At 45.4% G+C, this 19,999-nt stretch overlaps 1 protein-coding gene across 4 annotated transcripts in view; it reads right to left on the bottom strand.

Annotated features, from left to right (window-relative positions):
* MCC (MCC regulator of WNT signaling pathway) overlaps positions 1–19,999 on the bottom strand; it is a 310,501-nt gene that overhangs the window by 185,400 nt on the left and 105,102 nt on the right. Inside the window, exon 1 of one of the 4 annotated variants that reach the window (XM_044275930.1) lies at positions 2,671–2,830. The exons of the other annotated variants lie outside the window; for them this stretch is intronic. Coding sequence (XP_044131865.1) covers positions 2,671–2,682 — 12 coding nt within the window. The 5' untranslated portion in view covers positions 2,683–2,830. Of the gene's footprint in view, positions 1–2,670; positions 2,831–19,999 lie in introns of those variants that run through there. 4 annotated transcript variants of the gene reach the window in all.

Genomic DNA, 19,999 nt, shown 5'->3' with positions numbered 1-19,999 from the left:
TAGATGCGCAGTTTCCAAACTGCATTGGGGGCCTGGATGTCAAACACATGTGTTAAGCCGCCTCACTCAGGATCCCGGTACTACAATTATAAGCAATACTTTTCCATTGCGCTGTTGGCTTTAGCTGACACTACATATAAGTTTATAATTGTGGATATCGGGGCCTATAGGAGCACTGCAGATGCGCGCATTTTCAGTTCTTCCAGATTGAGTGAGAGACTTCATGCCAACCAACTAGCCCTCCCAGAGCCCAGAAGGCTGCCCGGTTCTGCAGGTCCCCGAACTCCATTAGTAATAGTGGCTGATGAAGGTTTTGCTTTGGCCCCACATGTAATGCAACCCTTCCCCAGAAGCAATGTGCATGACAGGCGACGTATATTTAACTATCGGCTGACTAGAGCCCGTCGGTATGTTGAGTGTGCGTTTGGAATACTTAACAACAAGTGGAGAGTATTCCTGTCATCCTTACAGATGGCACCGGACAATGCCACCCTGGTTATTAAAGCATGTGTGATCCTGCACAACTTCATCAGGATTCATGATGCTTCCTTAGATGTGGTTTAGAGGAGTCTGGTACCTATTCTTCGTCCACAGGACTGGACCAGACTCGTCATGGACGGCCTGGATCTGCAGGACTTGCATTTCAAGACCTCTATGCCAATTACACTATGCTTTAAAATAGCGCAAAAATGTGAAAAGTGTTGAAGACACAACATAGACTTCATACAAATTATGCATTTTTAAGAGTTAACTGTCAAAACAAGTACTGAGGAGGAGGTACATCTTTGCAATTAATTTAAATGCTCCCGGGTGTCTCCCTTCATAGTTGTGGCGCAAAACACAGACTACTCCTGCTTCCCCTATGGCTACGTAGCTGCTTAAAATGTAGACACAAATAAATTATCATAAACCAAAACTTAAGCATGGGTGGTCTTACCTAGGTCACAGAGCTTTTTGGAATTTCCCTTATCCCATTAGGTCGGCAGCAGTGTGTCGCGCAACCTCCTCCCATGCACACTCCTTGGCTAGCCCTCACTGTGGGTGTCCCAGATTTGGGGTCTTTCTTGTATAAGAGAAATTAGGCTCTGCACAACCATCTTCCAAGCTCTGATCAACAACTAATCTAGGCCTCAGTCCCTTTCCTGCACATGTGCTCAGCCAATATTTGTGAACACTAAGCACATAGCAAAAGTGGGTTGGGCATAAAACGTAAAACAGATGGTTCTGCAAAAATGAATGACATACAGTTGCATTCCATTTTTTTGGGCGGAACCATTGACTTGAATGGATCCACAGAAAGTGATTTGCAGACAATAATAGGACAGGTTATATTTTTCTGTCCTTATATCGCGCTCTAGAAGAGAAGCGTACCATTTCTGGTGCAGCCATATGAGCTTATGACAACATAAAACCACAGGGTCATGGCTATATACAGGTGTGTACTGTGCAGCATTTGGATACCTATGCCACTGACTTCCACTGTATATCTATAAAAATAGAAAGTCCTACCCTACTGCCTGAGCTTAAAAAAAGTGTGCTTGATGTACTGCACAAGAAGGAATGGCAAAATGTCACCTTGGCATGTGCTGCCAGCTTAAATAGCTGTAGCAGCTTATTATTCTGTCTGGAAACATAGGAAAATTAAATCCACTGATAAGCATACTGTACGTACATCTAAAATAATATTTCCATAGAACAACCACTAATAACTGGGCCTGTAGTTCTCGACCAGTTACATGGTTAAATGAGCCCACCATTGTGACAGATTAGGAATGCCTATTATCAGCCCAAGAGCAGCCCGCTGCCCCCAACCGCTGCAAAACGGGCTCCATGTCAACATTATTCTTTGAAACAAACTAAACAACAGTAATATAATAAAGAATTGTGCATGCAATTTATCTAACGCTCTCTGGTGCCAAGCATAAGACAAGGGGGCATGAGTCATAAGTGCTGGCTCCTATTACTTACTGATTAAGGAACCACAGTGCCCTCAGGTCAAAAATTGTTCAGTGGCAGCGGAGGGCACAGGGGGCACCTGTAATATGTCCACCCTCTCGCAGGGCATTTGCTCCTATAACAGAATTGCACAGGCAGAAGATAAATGGCTGCCCCTGTTATGAGTCCAGAAGTGCTTTGCTTTTCTAGTAGATACAGCAGAAACACAACATAGGAATACAATTATAAAGCCACAATGTCTTGAGTGTAGTACGTGACTGCAAAGCCCCATTCACACAAGGCAGTGGAGCGATCTATGGTTCTGTCCCATCCCTCAGAATATCTTGCTCATGATATAATTTTTCATGCCTTGGCTCAGGCACAGCACAGCGCCTTTCTACACAGAGTGGGGGCCAGTAGTCACACACGCACTTCAGTAGATTAAAGTTGTAAAAATCACTCAATGCCATTTACTGCAATATGACAATATTTTACACAAAGGCGTTTATACATAAAACCTTTAGGCGTCTACAAGCGTCCATGGCACTTTTCACCAAAGAGTTGATGCACAAACAAGCAGGCACATACCCTATATACTAATATGGTACTGACATCCAGCATCTCTGTAAAGAGGTGCTCATCATGCTTGGTTGGGAGTACACCCTGATCAACTAGTAGCCTTTCCCTGCGTTCTAGATAACCAGATAGAAGATTCCATTAATATTCCACACTTACCTTGGGCTTCATGTAGGTCTGAATACCTCCTTAAGTGAGGAAAAGATTTCCAAAGACCATAAAGTCATGTGAAGTCCCCCCCACAATGCTGTGCAGAGCCCCGGTAATAGCGAGACAACACTGACAGCACTCTTCTGCAGTTGCTCCTTCCACTCTTCAGTCTGCGTGAAGCTCAGATGAAGACTGAGACACCCTACAGCTAACTTCCTAAAAGGAAATCTGAGAAGTCCCACCCTGAATCTTAATGATCAGAGCCTAACCTTACACATCGGGAACAGCATATACAGTCACGGGTGCACCACACGAAGGGGGATCTGCTCGGTCTATCCCAATATAAAGGTGACAGCTGCTCCTGGGAATGGAATCACTCGGCTGGCCGGTGACAATGTGCACAACTCAAACAAAAAGGAAATGAAATGATTCTCCACATCCATCCTAAGAATATAAAATCACTAAAAATACAAATGTCACCACCAACTTTTATAAGGTCTTCTACATGGCTGCTTGGCTCCTGGTGACTATGTGCATATACCGGGGGAGATTTATCAAAACTGCTGTAGGGGAGGAACGGAGGCAATGGAAAATGTGAGCATAGATAGGACTACGGTAATTACTTTAGGAAACCACTTTTCCTATATGCTTGAATAAAACAAAAAAATGAGGATTGGTTTTATTTTAGCTCGTGTAACCGCAATGTGATTTATTTAATAGAAACAGGCAATAACCGCAATTGTTTATTTCCATATTCTTAGTGTGAAACAAGGGCCAGATCAGGATTGTGTATTCAGCCAGTGCTGAGGAGCTGCAGGATCTGGCCGCAAGTCAAGAATACACAATAGGAACTCCGGACAAAGCAGTATGCCTGGCATTTCCCAGTTTACTTTCCTCTTCCTTCGCACTGAAGAAGAATGTCATGTAGAGGAAAAAGCGTTTTAGTAACAGATTAATCTGGAAGACAGAGTGACCACCTTCAAGTACTTCACGGCAAACAGAAAGGTCCCAGATTTATGGCTCAGTCCATTAGCTCAGAGCCATAAAGAGCTGGTAGTAAAAAGCAGCAGGAGTCCGTCCTCACTAATATAAAGCCCTGGCATGTTCCTCGCTACATCTGGAAGCTCACGTATCTTAAGATAGTCACATCAAGTCATTTTCATGTATATATTGTGGGGTGTGAAAACTGGAGTATCTGAAGGAAACTCACACAAGCACAGAGCGAATGAGAGAGAACTATGCCCTGATGCAGGACCCCAGGGGGACAGCCTCCGAGCTCTGCATCCAGACAAGGCTCTGACACATGGCATACCTGCACAGGGGCGCAGAGAGGAACACGGAGGTCCTATGGATCCGCAGGCACTGAAGCTGTACGGTGCCTCAGCAACATAGCTCCATAGTACGTCATCCGACAGAACAAGGCTCAAATGTATTTAGTCCAATACATGTGCAATCCATCAGGAGGGATACAAAGTACAGCCGAACCCCAGAGACAAGTATGAGCCCCCTTTACTACTCATAGGTGGTGTGCCGCTACACAATCTAACGTGCACACACTGACCCCCTCCACTACAGGGAGCATGCTATAATACATTATAGTGGAAACGGCTTCTGCGGACCAGTAATTCCTGAATACACATAATAGTGTAAGATACTGGTCTTAAATAAGGGGCAGGTCAAGCATATCAGGTGGACACAGTCAACACATAGCTCCACCTCAAACACATAAAAACATATGCTAAAAGTAGAAAGAAAAGAGGAAAAACTTCAAAGGATACAAAGAAATGACAGATAATATTACATACATTTTTCTCCAAACTTACTAATAAATGTATAAAAAGTAAAAAAAAAATGGCCGATTAAATATATATTTTAACTGGCGGTCCGAATCGGCCAAATCTTGCAGATTTTCACATGGCCAAAAACCAATTTCACTTGAACACCAAGGAGGACATTTATCAAACTGGTGTAAAGTAGAACTGGCTTAGTTGCCCATAGCAACCAGATTCCACCTTTCATTTTCCAAAAGAGCTGCGAAAAGTGAATGGTGGAATCTGATTGGTTGCTATAGGCAACCAAGCCAGTTCTACTTTACACCAGTTTGATAAATCTCCCCCTAAATATCTTGCGACACGTTTTGGACTGCTTCAGAGCCCTGAACGGATCTCACAAACGGAAAGCCAAAACACGAGTGTGAAAGTAGCCTTAATCCCATCTCCACAACGAGAACACGCACATTCGACCAAGCCAAGAATGCATGTGTACATATAGCATACAGCCAGGAGCTATGTACTGTATATGGCCAGCCTGGGCCTGTTTATAGGGGCGGCAGAGACTATATAGGAAGTTGGTGGGAAATTGCTTAATTTTCATAGGGCAATTATCTAGAAGGGTTTGAACAAATGGTTGCTCTTACCACTGATTATAGAAGGTGTTGAATGAAGTACATATGACCAAGTAAAAGCTGCAATCATAGACAGACGGGTGTTTGCTTGTGTCGGCTGATGGTTGGGCAATGATCGGGAACATTGGGCTGATCACTGGCCCGTATAAAGGGCCTCTATCGTCTTCAGAAGTAAACCTGCAGAGGATTCTTTGGTGGGTCACATTGATTATTCAAAATAATAACTCCTCTTAATATACATTACTGCTTACATTACAAGTAGCTCAATGGTATGCAAACAATGTTTAGGGATAGTACTCATAGGCCTGACTGTGGATCATCTGTAAAGTTATTCATTTTCTAAAAGTAATAAAATTATTTAAAAGCACCACTGCATAACAGAAAAATGCATGCTACTGTTTAAAAGGATTGTCTGGGATTTCCCTGAATTTAACGGAGGCCAGTATGGCACCAGCAGACGTAGTATTTAGTGTAGGTTCCTGTCCTAAAGGGATCGCTTTGATGCTGGCAGACAGGCACAACTAATTTTGTACAAAATGTGCTTGCCAAGAATCTCACATTTATAACGTAGCATTAGTACATTTTCGACAGAGTATGGCACGACTGTATTTGCTTTATTATTTGTGTTTGCAGAGTGCTGCTGTTTGTTTTTGCTTTTGTCTGGGATTTACCTTTCTTTGTATACCATCCTCTTATTCAGGGGTGCACAATCTTTTCTGGTTAGGGGCCACATTGTCAGACTGAACCAATTTCAAGGGCCGAAAATAAAACTTAAAGGGGTATTACCAACTGAAATACTGTATTTATGGCATATTGAAGACCAAGTATATACCATTACTGTCTATTTACACTTCCCATCAAACAGGAGAATGCATGAAAATACATGTGAAAAGCCACAAGACGTAGACATACCTGTTTGTTACCAGATGGTTGCGGCCACACAGAATGGTACCGAGGGCTGCAGGTTGTGCACCCCTGTTTTTATTTCTATATAAAATAAAATAAACATAACTCCCCTTCTCTACCTTAAGCCACCTACTGAATGGAGTGCTGTAACATGAAACACTGCAAAGGCGCCCAAATCTATAAAAGAGTGTTGGGACACCCCTGTATTTCCTAGGGAGGCTTATTTCTCAACAGCTGTCTCTCCGTTCTATTGATCTGTTCCACTGAATATGTACACTTATTCTGGGTTGAAAGGAAGGAAATCCGGCACTCAAAATTGATGAAGTCGCAGTCAGTCAACAAGGGTATCACTGGTCATCGCCTGACCAAATAAAGGAACCTACGACTTCATCAATTTTGAGTGCCGGATTTCCTTCCTTCCAACCTATTATAACAAGGCTTCATCCTTTATATCCGTGCACCTTGCAAGAAAAGGCAGGTGAACTGGAATCCAATTACCTAGAGAGTACACTTATTCTGCTCTTACCTACACTAAAAGGGTTGTTCACCTCTGGGGAGCTTTTCTGCAGATCCTCCCAGGGTGGCCAGACCCATGGTGGGATTCTTAGCTAGCGGTTTCCTGCTGCTGGGTTCTGACTCCCCCGCTCACTACTGCAGCTAGTCATTGGCTGCAGGGGCCACGTGACCTGTGTCGGACACTCAGGAGTTTTAGTGGAGCCAGGAGAGTATAGGAGCTGGAACCCAGTAGTGCCTACCAGGTAAGTACGATACCCACCATGGGTCCGACTACACTGGGTGTATGCACAACTCCCCAGGGAAGAACAACCCTTTAAGTGCTGCCTAAGTGTATGGTATTTCACCTGCTTGTAAAATGTTGTGTATAATTTATTGTAAAACTAGCTTAAAATTAATGTTGGCTGAATCAATGATTTCAAAGGGACCATCTAATGTGAAAGGGAGTGTCCCAACTTCCCCCCAGCGGCATGCCAGAGCAAAGAAGAATTAGGTTGTTGGATTTTAACACATACACAGTCATGCACGGCCAGGGAGGGTCAGGAGGGATAGCGGATGGCCAACAGTTATCTAAAGTGTATGGCAGACTAACAAATTCTGAGAAGTGATAGGTATATATTATATTACACTTAATAAAAATAAAAAATAAACTTTCAAGCAAAGATACTAAAAGTTAACCATCACTGTACTAATATATTACTGTAGTATATGCAGTTGTCTAGTACTTTTATATAGAGCGCCTGTCATTTAAAAAATAACAATACAAAATGTGTATTAGGCTACTTTCACACTAGCGTTCGGGTTTCCGTTCGTGAGCTCCGTTTGAAGGAGCTCACGAGCGGACCCGAACGCAGCCGTCCAGCCCTGATGCAGTCTGAATGGAGGCGGATCCGCTCAGACTGCATCAGTCTGGCGGCGTTCAGCCTCCGCTCCGCTCGCCTCCGCACGGACAGGCGGACAGCTGAACGCTGCTTGCAGCGTTCGGGTGTCCGCCTGGCCGTTCGGAGGCGTGCGGATCCGTGCGGATCCGTCCAGACTTTCAATGTAAGTCAATGGGGACGGATCCGTTTGAAGATGCCACAATGTGGCTCAATCTTCAAGCGGATCCGTCCCCCATTGACTTTACATTGAAAGTCTGGACGGATCCGTACTAGGCTATTTTCACACTTAGCTGTTCTATGCTAAAAATAATGCAGACGGATCCGTTCTGAACGGAGCCTCCGTCTGCATTATTATGAGCGGATCCGTTCAGAACGGATCCGCCCGAACGCTAGTGTGAAAGTAGCCTGAGTGGGAACTGGCTGCACATAACTACTCCTCAGCAGCTGGCACTGCCCACAACCCCATAACTTCCTTTTTAAACCCTGAAAAGCCTCTGAAGGTCCCTTCAGACACATAAACCAGGAACTTAGCTGCAGACCATCAAATCCACAATGGCTGAATCACACGGACAGTTGGTGGGATGAGCGCTGCTTTGTACCATTAATCTTGTGGAAATTAACTATGCTTGCAGACCCCGACAGCAATATTGAGGTTTTCTGTTCCCTCTTCTAGATGCATTATAACAAATCAATCAATTAATCAATTCTAGGTGGCGCCAAGGACACTGGGGAACACTATAATTTACCAGGGAGTCGGGACATGTGATGAGGAGCAGTGGACAATAATAACCCCGTCTTCTCTACACAACATGGAATAATGCCGCCAGATGGGTCTGTCACATTCAGCAGTAGACTCCTTCCATTAGTGATCTGTGAGAGTTAAATAGGTTTCTTTGTTGTATCCTCCTCCCATCAATAGAAAGGGATAGTCTTTACCACAATATGGACGATAGGACATGTACTGATAACATATGCTCTGGTCTTCAGTATCTGATCGTGGGGGTCTGACAACCGGGACCCCCTATCAATCGGCTGTTTGAGAAGGCAACGGCACTCTCAGTAGTTCTCCCAGCTCCCCAAGCACAACACCTAGGAAAAGCCGCAGGGCTACTGTGAATGCCGGAGTCTTCTCAAAATGCTGGTTGGCAGGAATCCCGGGTTGTTGGACAAAAGCAGATTTTCTGATAGAAAGGCAACAAACAAGAAATAAAACAAGAACCACTGCAAGCATGTAAACTAGGGCATGCTCACATGGGGACGTTTATTCTACTGTTCCATACCTCTAACTAGGGGGTAAAAATCCTATATACATGTGGCAGAAACAACTCCATTCAGATAAATGGCACAGTTTTTTTTCACTTGAAGAAATTTCTGCAACAAATCTGCCATGATTTCACAAGTTGAAGATTTTTTTCCAAAAGAGATTCCGAAAGAAAACCCGGATTGTGTTACGTTCAGATATCGACATGGATTGTACTGCGCTTCTGTAAAATCTGCGGCAGTTTCACCACATCTGAAGGCTCCCTCCCTCATAGTCATTGAATAGCACCAATGAAATGTAACCAGATACAATCAGGATAAGGCTGGGTTCACACTAGTGGTATCAATCTGCATTGTTCTGTTACAGGGGCAGTACAAGAAATATAACACACATGTCCATAAGTGCGCCAACAGCATAGAAAGAAACCCCATTGACTATAATAGGGCTTGTTTGGGCCAGTTCAAGAGTTCACTCTCTTAGCGGAAAAGAAGTCCTGCATGCAAGCCTTTTTCTTGTCCGCTGGCTTTGATGGAATCTGTGAAAGAGGTCCCAAACAGAGCCTCCGATGCAGATGGGAACTTAGCCTAAGGGCTCATGCACACAACCGTACGCCCTCCGAGACATACGGTCCGTGAGCCGGCCATATGTCCCGGAGTGGCATACATCGTGCACACGGGAGCCTCGCAGCATCATAGGTTACTATGATGCTGTGTGCATCGGGTCAACCGCGGGGATATTGTCCCGCACTCATATGATCTTATAAATGCAGGACAATAGTCCATGGGGCAGGCTGATGCGCACAGTAACCTACGATGCTGCGAGGCTCCCGTGTGCACGATGTATGCCACTCCGGGACATATGGCCGGCTCATGGACTGTATGTCTCGGAGGGCACACGGTTGTGTGCATGAGCCCTAATAGTAGGGGATTTACATTCTGAAGACTCTGAAGTCTAGTGAACACAGTCTGCATCTGAGTTGCATCTAAGACATTCGAGATAACATTTACAAGGGGCTCAAAGAGGGACCATTGGCGGTATCAGTAATAGCCAGCATGAGCTAAAAAGGACTGAGAAGTTATTGATATACTAGTGAACTAGGGAGAGATTTCGGGAATTTTTTTCTGGTATCATTATTTCCGGATGTGAAAAGGTCTCATCAGGTCAGCCAAGCACTATTTTCTTACATTCTATCATCAAGCAATACTGTTTTATGTGAGCAAAAAGTGAGATTCCTTGCTGATGTGCTTCCGGAGCTCATGCCTCATGCATCAGATATGACCCATACAACCATGTTCTCAATAATGAGGCAAAACTGTCTGCAGTTAGAGCCCCAAGCTTTAAAAAAAATCATGATGAAAAAAGACAGGGCTGTGGAGTGGGAGTCATGGAGTTGAAGCTAGTTTTGGGTAGAGTTGGTAGAAATGTACCGCCTCCAGCTTAAAAGGAATATTATCAGTTATTAATATTGTGTAATTAATTTATTAACTTTAAAAGAAAGTTAGAAAAAAAAATTGAAATGATAATCATAATTATATTTTATGTTCTATAAATGTAAGGACCCTATCTTTCAAAAACAGTGATATAAGTGCAGAGTGTTCTAGTGGCGATAGAAAATCAGTTCTCACTTCTCCTGTGTTCTCTCCTCTCTTGGGGCCCTTGCACACTACTGTATGCCCTCCGAGACATACGGTCCGTGCCATATATCCCGGAGTGGCATTGATCGTGTGTACGGGAGCACACAGCTTCATAGATTACAATGATGCTGTGCACGCCGGGCCGCCCGCGTTGCTATCGTCCTGCACTCATAAGATCATACTGTCCCGCGGGCTGCCCGACGTGCACAGCATCATTGTAACCTATAAAGCGGTGTGCTCCAGTGCGCACGATCAATGCCGCTCCGGGACATATAGCCCGCTCACGGACAATATGTCTCGGAGGGCATACGGTCGTGTGCCAGGATCCTTCTACTCTGTATCTTCTCACCTCTCCTGTATTCTCTCCTGTCCCTTATACTTGGTATTAGGGATCGACCGATTATCGGTTTTACCGATATTATCAGCCGATATTCAGGATTTTGACCGCTATCGGTATCTATTTTGCCGATATTCTGATAGCGTATAGGGAACACAGATCGCGCTGTGTCAGCGCTCTCCGTGTTCCCCTTAGCAGCACAGGGGAGAAGGAAGCAGTGTCTCCTCCCCCTGTGCTGCTGCCAATGAAAGGACAGGGGACAAGAGAAGGGGAGGAGCTATGGCCACTGCACCACCAATGAAGAGGAATCTCTCATTCATTCTAATTTCAAATTGAACAGGAGGCGGGAGCTGCAGGATCACATAGCCGGCTCCCGACCTCTATGAGCAATAGCTGCGATAGTTAACCCCTCAGGTGCCGCGGATCGCAGCTACTGCTCATAGAGGTCGGGAGCCGTCTATGTGATTCTGCAGCCAGCTCCCGCCTCCTGTATATGAATAAATGAGAGATTAATCTTCATTGGTGGCGCAGTGCGCCCCCCCAACCCCAGTATTAGACATTGGTGGTGCAGTTCCCCCCACCCCCAACCCCAGTATTAGACATTGGTGGCGCCCCCCCCCCCCCCAAGCATTAAAGGGGTTCTGCACCTTCATTTAACTGATGATCTATCCTCTGGATAGATCATCAGCTTCTGATCGGCAGGGGTCCGACACCCGGGACCCCTGCCGATCAGCTGTTTGAGAAGGCAGCGGCGCTCCAGCAGTGCCACTGCCTTCTCACTATTTACCGCCGGGCCACCCGCCCACTGACGTCACGACTTGTATCAACTAGAGTGGGCGCGGCTAAGCTCTGTTCACTTGAATGGAGTTTAGCCGCGCCCACTCTAGTTGATACAAGTCGTGACGTCAGTGGGCGGGCGGCCCGGCGGTAAACAGTGAGAAAGCCGTGGCACTGCTGGAGCGCCGCTGCCTTCTCAAACAGCTGATCGGCGGGGGTCCGACACCAGAGGATAGATCATCAGTTAAATGAAGGTGCAGAACCCCTTTAAGCATTGGTGGCGCAGTGCGCCCCCCACCCCCACCCAAGAATTAGAAACATTGGTGGCGCAGTGCGCCCCCCACAGGATCCCCTCTCCTCTGCTCCTCCGATCGGAGCCCCAGCAGTGTAATGCTGGGGCTCCGATCGGTTACCATGGCAGCCAGGACGCTATTGAAGCCCTGGCTGCCATGGTAAGCTCCATGCTGCTGTGTGCACAAAGCACAGAGCAGCAGGGACAGTGTGAGCTCCTATTCACCCTGATAGATCTCTATCAGGGTGAATAGGACAAGGGTTCTAGTCCCTAAGGGGGCTAAAAGTTAGTTAAAAAATAAAATAAAAAATAATAACAAAAAAAATAAAAACACCTGAAACGCCTGAAAGTTCACAAATTATCGGTATCGGCCCTAAAAAAAAAATCAATATCGGTCGATCCCTACTTGGTATCTTCTCACCTCTCCTGTATTCTCTCCTGTCCAATATACTCAGTATCTTCTCACCTCTCCTATGTTCTCTCCTGCCCCTTATACTTCATATCTTCTCACCTCTCCTTTGTTCTCTCCTGTCCCTTATACTCGGCATCTTCTCACCTCTCCTGTGTTCTCTCCTGTCCCACATACTTGGTATCTTCTCACCTCTCCTGTGTTCTCTCCTGTCCCTTATACTCTGCATCTTCTCACCTCTCCTGTCCCTTATACTCAGCTTGTTTAATTCGTCCCCTGCATGTGCATGACATCTGCTCTGCTGCAGCCAATAACTGGCTTCAGCAGTAAAGTGTCTCTTGTGGACAAGTCACCGCCGAATCTAGTCAATGGCTGCAGTGGAGCAGATGATCATGAAGACCTAGAAAACAAGCCACAGACTGAATAGCAGCTGCAGTTTTTACATATCTTTTATTCCCATTTAGACTTGCACACATGTCTCTGCTTTTCCTGGGCATAGATAGATTTTTTTTAGGGTAGGTTCACATTTGCATTTAACGGATTCGGCATAGAACAGTCTGTCAGAGTTCAGTGGTCTGGTGGTGAATGGCAGTGTCTGGCTGGATCCAGTGAACTCTGGAAGGCTGTTCTCTGCCGGATCCATTAAATGCAAATGTGAACCTACCCTAACTTTTTCTGAGGACAAATTCATAGATTTCCTACAATCATTAAATAGGTTTTGACACTTCAGCATTTATTATGCAGAGAGAGTTGACATAGTTATTACCACCCTGCAGTCCAGCAGCATGGCTGTGCTTGTACACTATAGAAAAAAGTACTAGCTTATATGAGCTCTCACTGCCCTGGCCACCAGAGAGGCTGGCATTTTTCTTACAGTGTGCAAGCACGAGCACCACTGCTGGATTACAGGGTGGTTGTAACCATGGAAACAAGCAGTGCATAATGTGATAGAAGGTAGTGGCTCTCATTACCTTCTTTACATGATAAATGCCACTTGCTGAAGTAAGACAGTCCTTTAAGACCGCCCCTGGTCATCCATCAGTGACTGAGAGCTATGTACATATGTATACACACTTAGGCCTCATGCACACAAACGTATTTTCGGTTTGAATTTTTTTACAGATCAAACGTGGACCTATTCATTTCTATGTGGCCGCAAAAAAATGTGGACGGCGCACGAATGTTATATGTGTGCTGCCTGCATCCATTTATCATGTAGAGAAAGGCAATACAAGGCACTTACTAATGTATTGTTATTATCCATATTGTCTCCTTTGCTGGCTTGGTTCATTTTTCCATCACATTATACACTGCTCGTTTCCATGGTTACAACCACCCTGTAATCCATCAGTGGTGCTCGTGCTTGCACACTATAAGAAAAAAGCCAGCCTCTCTGGTGGCCCGGACCGTGGAAGCTCGCGCAAGCTGGTACTTTTTTCTATAGTGTACAAGCACGGCCATGCTGCTGGACTGCAGGGTGGTCGTAACCATGGAAACTTTCTCTGCATATTAAATGCTATTTGCTGAAGTGGCAAAACCCCTTTAAGTGTATAACAGCGTTTTCAAGTTTTCAAATCCTTGATGCATTACATATTTACTTACAGGAATTTAGAAAATTTCTGGAATTTCTTTAATTGTATTCCAATAAATATGGTTTATGTTTGAAGTATCCTGATCTCTCCCATGATAGATAGAGAAAGCATGATGTCACCATTTTACTACATTAGTGCCCATTTATGAAAGAGTCGGAGTCAGAACTTTGGCTTAACGACTCCACAGTCCTAAACTTTTTTATATTTTACATGGGTTACATACACAGTACATGAACATCAGCAATGTGAATATAGTATAATGGTCATCCTTACAGTGAAAGTTTTGTTCGGAAGGCACATTAGTTTTAGTAGTAACTGCTAGTCATCCAGGGAAGGATGCATTCTGGAGCATTTTTAGCCATTACATCACTTACCACCATTTTTTTTGTAGGGGAAGGGAGAGATGATAAACCAATGAGTAGACACACAATAGATTCATCATATCCACAGGTGACTATACTTAATCCCAAAACTCATCTCTACGAGGTGACAAGATACCTCGGGTGAGAGCAAATGGTACGTCTGGCAACATGAAGGCAACAGAGGCTCTGAACACCGGTGTGAACAGAGCCCAAGATTTGGGGCAAAGAATTGATAAAGAATAATTAGAATACACAACAGGTTTCAATCCCTCAAAGTACAGCAAGTCCTTAATGCCCCACACCCCTGACATCTTTTCTGCAGGTACATTACAGCCTGCAAAACTAGAAAATGTCTCCTAATTAAGAACCATAATGATTGGCTCTGTCATTGCAGATATTGGTCAAGGTGCAGGGCAATAGATTAAAGAGTGGTGAAAAACTGAATGAGGTGATGGCTCCAAGCATGTCCGCTGTCCGGCAAGAAGAATCTGCTGAGGGAAGGGATAAGACTCGCTCAGGAAATTAAATTAAATTTTAAGTTGCAAGGGCTGAACTTCAAAGCGGAGGTGCCATCAGCCTGACCATCCATAAGGTAGATAAACCCTATCCACAAACCACCTGGAGGCCGGCCTGCAAAGGTCAGCAGATGTCCCCGCCGCCTGCCCCATCCTAACTGCATACAGTACAACAAGTACTTCAGCATTCACACTGACTGAATACATAGGGCTACCTTCACAATAAAGTACCTACCTTACATCACGTTAAGAGTCTAGGAATGTCAAACAAATAAACTGGCTTTCCATTTGTGAGATCAGGATCAGTTTTGCCCTAATGCATTCTGAATGGAAAAGGATCAGCTCAGAATGCATCAGTTCAGTGTCCATTACACACCAAAACAGTCCGTCTGATTAAACTGAGCCAAACGGATCCGTCCTGGCACACAATGTAAGTCAATGGGGACGGATCCGTTTTCTCTGACACAATCTGGCACAATAGAAAACGGATCCGTCCCCCATTGACTTTCAATGGTGTTCAAGATGGATACGTCAAGGTTATAGAAGACATAATACAATCGGATCCGTTCATGACAGATGCAGGCGGTTGTATTATTGTAACAGAAGCGTTTTTGCAGATCCACGACGGATCCGCAAAAAACGCTAGTGTGAAAGTAGACTTAAATAGCTGTGCATCACAGGGAACGTTCCCAGTTGTTGTTGCAAATTTCTGTGTTAATAACTTTTGAACCACAAGAAATATTGCTAATTTGATTGTAGTAATCGATTTCTGAGAAAATTCTGGTCTTTGATATGCTACATGACCCCCTTACCATTGGACAAATTTGCCCTTGATTCAATATGGCCCCTTTCAAGAAAGCGGCCATGTTCCGGATACAGCGTAAAAGTTACGCTCCCTCACCCATTACTTGCTGGGGTATTCTGATATTTCCTTTTCCTTTTCGCTTCTAAAATAAAAGGGTGTGGTGAGACTTTTGACTCACCCGGTATATCATCTTTACCTCTCACTGGTCTGATGTCATGTATCTGCACCGATGAACAAGATTCTACATGGAAACAGCGTAATTAGACACCAAAATACAGAACAAAGACATTCATCCAGCATCCTCAGTCATGTCACTCCCAGCCCAGCGCGCCGTCATGTCACTCCCGGCCCAGCGCGCCGTCATGTCACTCCCGGCCCAGCGCGCCGTCATGTCACTCCCGGCCCAGCGCGCCGTCATGTCACTCCCGGCCCAGCGCGCCGTCATGTCACTCCCGGCCCAGCGCGCCGTCATGTCACTCCCGGCCCAGCGCGCCGTCATGTCACTCCCGGCCCAGCGCGCCGTCATGTCACTCCCGGCCCAGCGCGCCGTCATGTCACTCCCGGCCCAGCGCGCCGTCATGTCACTCCCGGCCCAGCGCGCCGTCATGTCACTCCCGGCCCAGCGCGCCGTCATGTCACTCCCGGCCCAGCGCGCCGTCATGTCACTCCCGGCCCAGCGCGCCGTCATGTCACTCCCGGCCCAGCACGCCGTCATGTCACTCCCGGCCCAGCGCGCCGTCATGTCACTCCCGGCCACATCAGTTGAAAGAAAATCTCAATGTGAAACAGCCGCTCCAAATGGAAACTGCACATGCTTTCCATTTGAAAAGTCTGGGTTTACTTAAAATCTCTGTAAAGATCTTATTTTTCCATGAGCAGTGTCGTATAGATGATTTCTGAGGGTGAGGTCTGGACAGGCTTTCAGACCCTCCATGGGGTATATAAAGCAATGGTGAAGACAAACTGAGAATAACCACCTGTTCAGACTGCATGCTGACATCGAACCACAGTGTAGGGACCACTACAGGGGGCAGTAGTCTGAAGTCAGTGCCACAGTACCATTACTATAGTGACTATAGTGACTGGGGTTTTCCTGATATAACTTGAGTTGCACACATACAAAGATGCAAACACCTCTCCTGTCTCTCTCAGACATTCAGCTCCCCGCTCTCGCACTCTCCTGTAGGACAGAAGATGGTAACTGGTTGTCCAAGGTCCCCATACTACTCACTATTCAGTATGCGGAGTCCTGTGCAGTGGATGACGTTCTCACCTCACCATTCAAAATATTACATAAATATAATTTATTATGTATCACAATAGTAATGAAAACAGGTAGAAATGTTTAAAAGAGCAACTGTTACCATAAACCCTATTAAAGATGCTACCTGCTAAGGTTGATTCTGCTGATTAAAACCGGTCTTGTGAAAGTCAGTAGAAATGTTCCTGAGAAAAAAAAATATATAGTTTTAGGACCCCTTCACACGGGCGTCGCGGGTGAGGGCCGGTTGGTTTCAGCGTGCATTGCGGGAAAACCACACGAGTAGGCACGCAATTGCAGTCAGTTTTGTCTGCGATTGCGTTCCGATGTTCAGTTTTTTTCAGCGCGAGTGCATTGCGTTTTGCACACGTGTGAGAAAAAGCTGAATGCGGTACCCAGACCCGAACTTCTTCACTGAAGTTCGGGTTTGGTTTTGGTGTTCTGTAGATTTTATTATTTTCCATTATAACATGGTTATAATGGAAAATAATAGCATTCTTGAATACAGAATGCCAAGTATAATGTCAATTGAGGGTTAAAAAAAAAATAAAAACATAACTCCCCTCATCCACTTGATCGCGCAGCCGGCATAGTCGTCTTTCTTCTTCTTTCAAGAGCTGCAAAAGGACCTTTGATGATGTAATCGCATTCACCACGTGGTGAGGGCTATTACGTCAAAGGTCCTTTTGCAGTTCCTGAAAGAAGACTATGCTGGTGTTCCGGAATTTTCTGCTACCCATAATTTTTTGCTACAAACGTCACTTCCGGTAGTGACGTGGGAGGTGTGTCTTTCAGGTTTGTCGGCGCAGGCGCGGAGGATTCACCCGTAGCGTGAACGCGCCGAGGGTAGCAGAAAATTCCGGCTTCGCGCATGCGCAGTGGGCTGGAATTTTCTGCTACCTTCGGCTCCTACGCCGAGCCGTCTTGTTTAGCGAGCAGAAGGTAGCAGAAGATTCCGTCCCGCTGCGCATGCGCATAAAAAGACGACTTGGCGCAGGCGCAGTAGCGCCGAGTCAGTTAAAGGGGTTCTGCACCTTCATTTAACTGATGATCTATCCTCTGGATAGATCATCAGCTTCTGATCGGCGGGGGTCCGACACCCGGGACCCCCGCCGATCAGCTGTTTGAGAAGGCAGCGGCGCTCCAGCAGCGCCGCTGCCTTCTCACTATTTACCGTCGGGCCGCCCGCCCACTGACGTCACGACTTGTATCAACTAGAGTGGGCGCGGCTAAGCTCTGTTCACTTTAACAATAAAGGTTAACAAAATGCAAATATCTAGACCTCTTCAGCACCTCTGTGACATTAAATTGACAGTATTATGTCTATATTGTGGAAAATAGTTTTAAGGAAATGAAATAAAGATTTAAAATGTTATATTAGTCAGCACTTCAAGCTAGACGTAATGTAAAACTATTTTCCACAATATAGACATAATACTGTCAAGCAAACGTCACAGAGGTGCTGAAGAGGTCTAGATATTTGCATTTTGTCAACCTTTATTGTTAACTGACTCGGCGCTACTGCGCCCGCGCCAAGTCGTCTTTTTCGTGCATGCGCAGTGGGCCGGAATCTTCTGCTACCTTCTGCTCGCTAAACAAGATGGCTCGGCGCAGGCGGAGCCGAAGGTAGCAGAAAATTCCAGCCCACTGCGCATGCGCAAAGCCGGAATTTTCTGCTACCCTCGGCGCGTTCACGCTACGGGTGAATCCTCCGCGCCTGCGCCGACAAACCCCCAGCAGAGCCAATGAGGAGCCGAGGTGAGAGACACACCTCCCACGTCACTACCGGAAGTGATGTGGGTAGCAAAAAAATTCTGGGTAGCAGAAAATTCCAGAACACCGGCTGCGCGATCAAGTGGATGAGGCGAGTAAATTTTTTTACATTTCTTAACCCCCCCCAAGGCACATTTTACTAAGCATACATTTACTTTGCATACAGAATAAAAGTTATATATGTGTATATATAATGGTGCAACCAGGGATCATTTTCATCAGCAGGATCAACCATAACAGGCAGGGTCGGTCCTGCTGATGTACTCTTTACTGCATGCGTGCATTTCTTGGTGCAGTATCATAAATAACAGTTATGTAATATAGTATACACTTACTCTATTCTTTCTTAATTAATCTTCCAGCAACATCTTTAATAGACTACCAGGAATCTATAGCTATGAGACCTCACCCACCATGAGGATTATCCTACATTTGCCGTCCCGACATTCTTATATGGAAAATGAAATAACTATAGTGACCCATCTGCCAACATGGCTGCACCTGCTCGGGGACATGCCTGCTGAGATGATGCTCCCAGACCGTGTGACCGTTCAGGAAAACTTTGGGCTACAGGGTATCCAGGGTTCCTAATTGATTGTGCTCACAGGAAGGGAAGAGAACTTCCAAATGAGAAAAACAGATTGCCCGAGTGAGGGCTGTCCAGCTTCTGAACTACTTCACTTTCCTGGAAGAAGCTGAACGGTATTTCACTTTCCTGCAGGATTTGCCAGTCTTGTTCCTCTCCCATAAATAGCTCATATGATAACAGGAAGGGCAAAGCACACATACAATATCATTTTCTGCACAGCAGACCTCTGTTTTGCCCCAGGTGAAGAGCCATGGTCGCCACTGTAGCTGCCAATACCCTTTCCTTCTGGATATCTTTGAAAACTGTGTTTATTCAAGTAAGAGGAAGATGCTCCACCCAGCAGCTAATTGCAACACAGTGGGCACTACAGTGGGTACCACGGCAGGCGCTACAGAGGCACTACGGCAGGCGCTACAGAGGCACTACGGCAGTTTTTGTTGCAAACTGAAAATCAGTCTCATTCATTTGCATAGGGCAGCAGGCACATGGACCTCTGCAAGCCCCATTCAGGTGAATGGAAAAGTTGTGGAAATTTTTGCAACAAAATCTGCAGTGAGAGAAGGCACCTCACATTTTATGTAGGTTACTGCCTATAAACTATACTCCCTAGAAGAAGTCCTGCCCTTATTCTTCCATTTTTGAAAAAAATAAAATAAAAACACAATTTAAGCCCCTGAATAAAATATGAATATATGAATGAGGCCCGTGTAATCCTTTCTCCAGTTCACTTTTTCAGTTACTCAGTGAAGATGCCCACAAACCTTAAAGGAGATTTCTAGTAAATTTGTCACATGATCATATGGGAGAGGCAATAGACGACATCTGGTGAACGCTCATAATAATCAGAATTTAGTCTATGGTAGTGTTTAGAGAGGCTAATGAGATTTTACATGAGGTCTTTATAAGGCTACTTTCACACTAGCGTTCGGGCGGATCCGTTCTGAACGGATCCGCTCATAATAATGCAGACGGAGGCTCCGTTCAGAACGGATCCGTCTGCATTAAAATGGCAAAAAAAAAAGCTAAG

This window comes from Bufo gargarizans, chromosome 1 (genome assembly GCF_014858855.1).
Source record: "Bufo gargarizans isolate SCDJY-AF-19 chromosome 1, ASM1485885v1, whole genome shotgun sequence".
NCBI lineage: Eukaryota > Metazoa > Chordata > Amphibia > Anura > Bufonidae > Bufo > Bufo gargarizans.
This window is presented reverse-complemented; position numbering and strand designations above follow the sequence as displayed.